Source organism: Morone saxatilis, unplaced genomic scaffold, assembly GCF_004916995.1.
Source record: "Morone saxatilis isolate NCDOM2014 unplaced genomic scaffold, NCSU_SB_2.0 Contig18, whole genome shotgun sequence".
NCBI classification, from domain to species: Eukaryota; Metazoa; Chordata; class Actinopteri; family Moronidae; genus Morone; species Morone saxatilis.
Window position 1 is genome coordinate 7,607,172 of NW_023339740.1, and position 9,420 is coordinate 7,616,591.

Below are 9,420 nucleotides of genomic sequence, written 5' to 3' on the forward strand. Positions count from 1 at the left end.
TCATGATGAATAATGAAGGTTTCGAGGAGGGGAGAACATTTTGTTATTAATGTGAATCTGTTGTCTTTCATTTAGATTGCAGAGTTAGTCCCTTTGTCAAGAGAGGTGTGTTGACACACTCTTATGGTGGGATGGTAATTTACTCTGTGTGTGCGAGACTGTGTAGAAGTGCACACGCATCAGAAGCTGTCACTCAGCTGTAATTAGGGAGTCTCTCCTACTGTCCTCCGACAGTGTTTGAATTTACCTTGCAAACACTGTGCAAATGTACTGTGTGTGTGTGTGTCTGTGTGTGTGTGTGTGTGTGCATCAATTTGTGTTTATGGCTTTTTCATCATCTGATTTATTACCGGTGAATGTTTTAGCTATGAGGCTATTCTGCAGGTTTTTCTTATGTACACACATTTTGGAATCAAATAAAGTTTTACTGTTATGTACACTGTTTTAGTGTGTCCATCTGTGTGTGTATGTACATGATGTATGAGGGAGTATGGGTGTGTGAATGTTTGTGAGAGATAGAGAGGGAGTGCTGTGTGTGATGTCTAGAGTGGGGATCACATTCAGCCTGGGGGTAGGTGAACCTATTGTAAACAATGGATCTGACAGAATCTAGGCCTTCACATCTCTACCCTTGCGTGTGTGTATCTGTGTGTATCTTTGTGTGTGTGTGTGTGTGTGTGTGTGTGTGTGTGTGGGCCTTAATACATGCCATTGGAGGCCACTGAGGAACCCCAAGGCAGGCTGGCCTCTCCGACTGAGTGTCTTTGTACCTCGTCTCTCCAGGGGCTTCATCTGTTTGAGGTGAGGAAGAGGAGAGGCAGGAGGAAGAGGAAGACGAGCTGAGGTGTGAGTGAATGCAGCCATGGCCTGTACACCCTGTCCATAGAGGAGCTACTGAGTGGAAGAGAGATCAAAGAAGACAGAGACAACCAACAGGTGAGACGTCATCCTGCGCAGATGCACATCATGGCAGGAAAGATCAACCCAAGAAAAAAACATCTTGTGCTGCAACTATCATTAATTAAGACATTTATTTTTCAAATTATTGTCTATAAAATGCTCACCACGAGTCCTGAGAAGTCAAGTTAACATCTCCAAATTTCTTGTGTTGTCCAACCAACAGTTGCAATAGTTCAAAACTAACAGTTTATTTAGTAAGATATTGGATTTGTGTGAATATAAAACAGAGAAAAGTAGCAGATTTACACATTTTAAGGCTTAGCACCAGCAATTGTTTAACTTAAACAATGAATCTATTATCACAATTGTTGTCTATTAATTTTCTGGTTGAGCGATTAAATCCATTAGGCATCTATTGGTTTCAGCCATATCAACATCTAAACCGCAACAGAGCTCAAACGATCAATAGAAAATGACTCCGCAACTGTTTTTGATAATTGACAATTGATTGTTTCAGTTATTTTTCTGAAAAATGCTTACTGTTCACTGCTGAAATGTGAGAATTTGCAGCTCTTCTTTGTCATATAACAGAATATATTATAGTTTTGGACTGAAACAAAGACAAGTGATGTGATGGATGATTATCACTGTTAACATTCGATGAATCAAGAATATAATCTACAGAATGATCACAGATCAAAATCATTATTATAGATAAAAATTAGTAATGGTCCTAATCCACATAGTATTATTTCTGGGCTGAGCCTAATATTTTTTTTGTAACCTGTCATGACTCATGAAGTCTACTTTTTTGTAATTGACTGCTGCCAGGAGTTTATCCTAATGTGATGCGAATAGCTATAAAAGGATGCTGGTAGCATAGCAGTAGCGCTGGTGAGGTAGTTATATCCACAGTATGTGTATCTATGCTGGAAGAATATTTCTCTCTGGCTTGTAATTTTTTCCATTGACCTTTGCCAACTCACCTCTCACATTGTTTCTACTTGTTCAAAAAGCAATATTTTTATGTTGGTGTGCTATTCTGCCCCGTCTTTTATGGGGGGACAGGTTCTAACCTCTTCTCTTGCCCTCTTCCTCCTCCTCTCCCCTCTTTGCCCCTCTCTCTCCTCTCTATGTCTCTCAGGATGAAACTGTGGGGGAGGTCAGCTTGGCCTTTGCAGGTGGCCTTCCTCGTTGCCTTGGTGATGCTCTGTGTTGACCCGGTGTCCGCTGGCAGCCGTAACCATCGGGGACCGACAGGTACACCAGGTCTTGCTCCGAACCCCTCTTCCAACACTATGAGAGGTTAATTACACTGTCACTGCAAAGGTACAACACATGTTCCCTGAGCATGTCGCTGACTGAGTCATCCCGATCCAGGAGGAGGGGCCTGAGCGGGGACAATTTACTCTGTCCCTTAGTATGACGTAATGTAATCTAGACGAGACCTCGTTTTTGGCTTTGATGCAAACACACCCCTGTTTGACTGATCGAGCCTGTACAGATACAAATGGCACTTAAGCTGTCAGGGACTGTCAACACAAATACATCAGTGTGGGTGCGATCTGATCTATTCAGAGTGGTTGCAGACATCCAGCAGATGTAGTTCTCAAGCATCCTGATTCCTAGTGGTTTAAGGTTGCTGTAAAATAGAGTCTATGCCTCACGTGGAAGAGGCCATGAAGGCTCATGACTTGTAATCCTCAGGCTCATAATTGCCAATGCCTACATTAATATGCATAGCTCTGCAGTACCCCCTTCAACCAAAGCACCACTTCACTTATTCCCTGAGCAATCCATGAAAAAAAGATAGAAACCATAGCCAGCCGTGACTTAATAGAGGCCCACAAGCTAAATCTATTCTCTGTCTTTAATTTCCATAAGTCATGGAGACATGCCACTCCCCCCAACCAAAAAATGACCAACACAGTCTTATTAATATTTCATAGGGGCTGGCTACAGGGACAGTTGTGCTGAGTCACAGCATTATTGTGCCTGGACTCGTTGGCGACAACCTCCCAAGTCACCTCTTCCTCACACTTAATTATGACAATTTCCTTAATTATCTATTGGTTCCTACACTCTCACTGCTCGTGTTTTGCAAGGTGACCTTTATGTGCCACAGAAATGCTACCAGCATCCAGTCTGTGCAGTGAGTGATTGCATTAGTTTCCTTTTGACGGAGAGGAGGCAGCCTGCTTACGGCAGGGACACTACTAATTGCAGGCCCTGTGTATAGTGAAGGTCAGGATGGGTGCCTGCCCCCTTCTTATTTCACTCTCGCTGTGAAACAAGATGACTCGTTCCCCAACTGACTGGTGCTTTTTATTAGAAGATTTACTCTAATTGGTGGAAGTTTAGGACTTGTTGGCTGTGAATACCAACATGACAGCGGTTTGAGGCTGAAAAATAATTGGCTGTACGTTATGACTGCTAGATAAGTTTTCTGTGTTTTTGCTGCTGTTTTGTTGGCAGGTCAGTGGGGTGTTTGTTTAATCCATGGTGATGTACCAGTTGCTGCCACATGGTGGCTCTAGAGGTCAAAAAATGTTCCTCTAGAACTATATGTTTTTTCTTATCTTAGTCTGATTTACTCAGTGTTATTCTCAGAGGCAATCTATCTTTTTACAGACACTCACTTAAAAAACAAATGTATAATGGGAATGGATGAAATGAATGTCAGCTAACAATACAGATATAATATGACTGATAGTTGTCACTCAAAATAAATGTGGACAAAAATAACATTTGCTTTCTTGTTATTTTCTGACAGCACTCTCATGCGAATAAAAAATATAGAATGAACCACTTAACCTGTTCCTGCTTACAATTATAATGTGTCTATATTTTCAGCACATGTGTTGGGGAAAAAAAAAGATTTTTGTTAACTTTTTTTCTCACCTGCAGATAGCAAGTACTGGATACATCTTAATAAATATATATGAATAAAAAACATTTCTTGAAAAATCTCACAGGAAGGAGCTTTCCCCTCTCCAGGTCCACGTTTCAACACTCAAACATTCAGCACACAAAAATGATCAGCTAATCTATTCATTACTCTCTCTGCCATTTTCACAGTTGGTCCTCTCACAAATAGAACAGTGCTGTGTAGAAAATTATGAAATATATTGCCAAACATGCAGCAACAAATACTTCAGCACACTCATATAATCTTCAATTCTATTAATTTGTTCTTTTACTGTATTTCATAACAATTACACGGCACAATTCATAAGCAGGTCACACAATAAATTGCATTCCAGGAGCTGTGAGGGTAATCCAACAACTTTGCTGGTGAAATGATCAGTTGTGCTCTTACAGCTTTAAGTAACATTCTCCTGTATTTTGACAATTAAATCTAGAGCACTGAAATTCTCATATGCCCTTTTTTCTTTTCTTGTTTGAATGTTTGAAATTGGATTATCTGCAACCAGCAGTTCAGTCACTAGCTTGCAGAAGGGATATACTTCCATGCAAAACTAATAGTTTGTATGGCAGCTTTCCACAGCTTGTTATAGCATGCCTAGCAAACCAACCCATTTTTGGTTCAATGCATTGTTGATCTCAAATGATATCTCCAGAAATACACATTTCTTCATGAATTTATGGAGTGTTAGCAGGTCCTCTTGTGCCCTTCTTGGGTCATGTGTGGAAAACCATACAGAGCTCTTTCTGCATGAAAAGGGCTACTGTCACACTCATGTAAGCAAGCTTGTTGTAGCCACAACTGTGTGCATGTGCGTCCATGCATGTTTATATTTGAGCATTCTGTACACCAGTCAGTGTGTTGTTATCTGAGGCTGCTTATAAGATGTCTCCTTAAAAAACAAGGTCTTAGAGAGCAGGTTTTACTGGGGATAGATTTGTTGCGCAGGAGTACTCAGCCGTACCAGCAACCTGTTATGATAATTAGCATAAAGCCTGTGGGCCTGTTAAACACTGATAATGTCAGGAGGATTGATGGGCTGTGTAGGATCAGGGTGAGGGGGAGATGGAGCAAAGTGGAGGAGGGGAAAGAAGGGCAATGAGTGATCTAAGAGGTCAAATAAAGAAAGAGAGGAGGAAGGGATAGAAATAATAACATTAGGTGATTCAACAACTTGGTGCAATATGTAAATATGTTGATTTGTATTAGAGAGGATATGGGAAGATGTTTGACATGGTGTCCCACCTTGTTCCACAACCGATCACTGTAATCTCGCTCTCTTGAAACTTACCAGTGTGTTCCTACACAGACGCAGCATGTCCCCTCTACGTCGACTTTGCCGTCTCCGACAGATTTGCTAGATATTTGGCCTTTCATAGCCGTGGACATGCTTGTCGGGTATTGACAGGGGAAAGACACAGCTTTTTGATAAATTGCACAATGCTCCTGCTTGCCTGTGTCTGTCAGACTACATCAATCGCCTGACTAACCCATCAGTTCAAGGTAGCTTGGTCTGTTTGCTGCCCTGCTACTGTTGCCCCCCTCACCCACCCCCTCCCCAACACCCACAACTCCCTTTGCCTGCTGCGGGAATAGAAGCATTTAGCCATGCTTGAGAAGTCTTTTCATCTCAGCGTGTGCTGGGCTCTATTACATTGAGATGGCCATAACAGAATGGTTTAAAGGCAACATTGAGACATTAGATACACTGTTATTATGTGAATATAGCTGGAAGCTGACTGCTCAACACATGAATCTTAAGTAGATGAGGAGTGAGAGGCAGCAAAGCTCTGAATGTGTGGTTGGTGGAGGAAGACCAAAATGAGAGGGCTCACAGTCAAGCTCTAATACTTCAGTCTGCACTCCACACAACATTTCTGATGTCTGGGACTCGATTCATTATTTTTGGTTTTGGTTACTACTAGATATTGACCCAACTTTAGCTTTCGTTGCTGAAAAACTCACTTCTCAGTGATACGTACGTTTCTTTTATGACACCTGTTGACAATTTTTTTAGTATGATTGTATGGCTGCACGGATCACAAAACACATGTTATGAATGAAACACACAAATCAAATTTTTGCACCAATGTGTAAACTGAGACAATTTTGATGACTTTCCCTTTTAGTTACGCTAACGGATATTGGTCTGTTTCACCTAAACATCAGCATAATTCAGCCCAAAGTGCCGCTTTGCCTACGTATAGACCATACAGTCCATGATACAGACTCACATAGCTGCTAGTGTGGCCGTAGGCTCATAGGCTTGTTAAACTGAATATGAAATGCAACTCCAACCACATCTATGTGCTGTAATTCACCCCAAACATGTGTGTACCATGCACTAAAATGATTCATATTACAATATGAGAGTCTTGCAAGAATGTTTGCTATAAAGACCAGACATTGCTTTACACCTCTGGTTTCCGGGCAACAAGAGTTGGTGGATTTTGAGTTCATTTCTCCCACATGAAATAGATTTTGGCTGTAAACTCTGTATGGCTCTATAACCTCTATTGATTGATTACATACCTTGGATGCTCAAGGGTACAATTTATATCTGTGCTGTTCCTTGAAAGATATTTGCTTAGGCCCACAAGCACACAAACATATCACATACAGTAATTTAATATTGATGTATCCACCTACTTTTAACATATTTCAGAAATAAGTGTTTGGATCTCCAGAACATTGGGGCAGTATGATGAAACTTTTGTCTGCATGGGAGAAAATGCCAGAGACGATCAGGATGTCATTGCTATAAAACACAAATGTAACTAAGACACACACTATAGTTTTATTCTTTACTCACAATTCTGTGACACCACATATAAACTTGCCACCTCACCTTTATTGGATTTTTTGCACTGAGGATAAACAAATCAATATTTTGAGATATAATGTGATAAGTTGAATGTAGCTCATTATTCAGGTCTGAAGGAATGAGTCATTTTTGGGGGTTTTAAATGCACACACAGCTAGTTATCATGTCTGCACTCACACTCAGAAATCAAGTGGCCTCACACGCAGCAAAGTGGAGAATAAGACAACTCTAATAGCTGCATATGATTGACTTGAACTTGTCTGGCTGATATAAATCTTACTGAAGTCGTTAAATTGTGAAAAGTGTGAAAGTGATTTGATGACATTTCAGAAATATTTAGCTGACTGCAAAAAGAACCAAGTTTGTCATATTTTACTCATCTTTTTATTCCAAGGCAACAAATCATCATCAGTGTATTTCTGCATGCGGTTTATTGTGCTGCTCCCTGATGAAGGCAATATCCGATGTACACTGAAGATGTTTTGAGAGTCCTTTTGAAATTACCATGAAAGTAATGCTTTTAAAATATTTGCTTAAAGAGCACCTTGGACTCTCTTTTTTCATTAAGTTTCAATTGTACTCCAAAAACCTCCAACCTCCAACCTGTTAAACAGAAAGTCACTTTGAGACAAGCCTGTAGGCATTCCTCATACACCAGCCTGAATTTACCCCATACTTATATATATTTCAGATTTTAAATTAGCCTGCAAAGCAACATAAATAAAGTTCTGGTGGGTTTATCTTCCACTGCTCACACACCCTCAGAGCTTTACAGTTTTAAAATACAAACTGGCCTGGCCCAGGTCTGATGTAGGCAATAAAGAGAGGAGACCTGTGAACCTTCTGACCTCATTATACCAGCAGGAGGCCAGCCGCTCTTTGTTCTCTCTGCTGCCTGTGACACCACTTCTCCTCCTCCTGTGTTACTCCCTCTCTCTCTTTCCTTCTCACTAACAAGCTTCTTATTTCCGAGATGGGGGCAGCCCATTGACCAGTCTTACCCAGTCCCCACGCTGCATTAACAGTGGAATTAATTCTCAGTGCAGAATAATAATAATGAGGGCACACGTCGGATTAAAACAAAGGCAGTTTGATTGTGTTTGAATTAGACTTTCTTTTTTTTTTTCCACATTGTTAATCAGTGCTTTCATTGTGCTTATTGCTGTTAGAATTGCAGCAACATTGATAGTTCTTGTCCCATTGAGCTCTATTCTATTTTATTATATTTTAGGTTGGATAGAGGCATTATGTGTTTGTGTGTGCATGTGTGTGTGCGGGGGTAATCCGGCAGCTGCTCCAGCCTCAGGAGAGCCTGAGACAGAGGAGTGAGGGAAATGAAAGTGGAGGGATGATAGCGGAGGGGCGCCCTCAGAGAGCCTGGGATCATTGATGGGGCTCTCTGGAGAAGAGAACAAACAAACTTTAAATCAGAAAGGATGAGAGGGGCCATGGCCTGCAGAAATGGAACCCTCTGCAGAGTGTGTGTGCGCTTTGTGGGCACTTGTGTTTGTGTGTTTACAGCTGTGTGTGTGGGTGTGTGTGTGTGTGTGTGTGTGTGTGTAATTTTGTGTCTGCCTGCAAAGCTCATTCAGCTGAGCATGAAAAGTTTGGGAGTCTGGGTAAAGTCACGTACATAAATGAAATCTGGGCTTATGGTACAGTATAACCAAGGTTTTTCCAGGGTTGTAAAGAGGCTTATAGGTACCAATGTCGCCATGAGGGTTTGCTGTGCTTGGAAAACGGTGCCAGAGACTCTCAGGAGTGCACAACAAGCTTTGAAAGCAAAGATAAGGCAGCTGGAATCTGTTCAGAAGCCATAAGCAAAGATTAGATATACTAAACATTTTCCCCAACATTTGTGGTCGTCGCATCTTCCTCCAGGTGCTTACAAAACCCTCATCCTAAGAGATTCATCGGTTTAATGTGCTGAGTGAAATGTAACATTAGCATAGATTAACATACAACATAAGCCTATTCACACATTATCCTCACAGGATCCTTATGCTGTTGTATTTTATCTGAACAGACCATACTTCAACACACTGAGCAGCAGATGCCTGAGACTGAGTCTCTTCAAGTTCTTTTTATTGTTATGAAGCCACATTTATCTTTTAGCACGTGGAGACTAGCATGTTTAAAAAACACATTTCCCTTAGTAAGTGAAGATATACAAGGGAGAGATTTGAAACAATTTGACTGAACAAAGTAATTCTGTTTAAAACATATTCTTTTAGTGACATCACACACATAAGGACGTGTTTTGCCACCAGGCAGAGAGCTTTGTCTTAAAATTTACTTTAAGTTAAGTGTGCCCTTCTGTCCCATTACTGTCAAGACAATGTTATAATTAACCAGACCAAGGTCCCGGGGGAAGTGTGAACATAATCAAGGGAGATTAGACACTGTTTGTGTGTTGGAGGAGTCAGGTGAAAAGCAATTATCCTTGTACGAATTATGACTTTCAGGAACACAGACACACAAATGAGAAGTAGCCAACACATATACACAGAGATAAAAAATGTAGGGCTGTGTGACACACACACACACACACACACACACACACACACACATTCTATATATGTATATATGTGTTTATATATACAGCAATGAGTTCTGGTCAGAACTCAAAAGGATTTAGGTGTAGGACATACACTTAATAATAAAGATAATTAACCACTGAAGATTAATAATACACTCGTAAATGGGGCACCACCTCCGTTATCTAGTTGCTGGAATAATCCGGAGGAAATTAAACCATAGATCTAATCAA

At 40.8% G+C, this 9,420-nt stretch overlaps 1 protein-coding gene across 1 annotated transcript in view; it reads left to right on the forward strand.

Moving 5' to 3' along the window:
- The first annotated feature begins 789 nt into the window (after positions 1 to 789).
- tafa4b (TAFA chemokine like family member 4b) overlaps positions 790 to 9,420 on the forward strand; it is a 30,779-nt gene continuing 22,148 nt past the window's right edge. Inside the window, exons 1-2 of the mRNA XM_035662172.1 lie at positions 790 to 936; positions 2,045 to 2,160. Of these exons, the coding sequence (XP_035518065.1) occupies positions 2,046 to 2,160 (115 nt within the window). The 5' untranslated portion in view covers positions 790 to 936; position 2,045. The remainder of the gene's footprint in view (positions 937 to 2,044; positions 2,161 to 9,420) is intronic.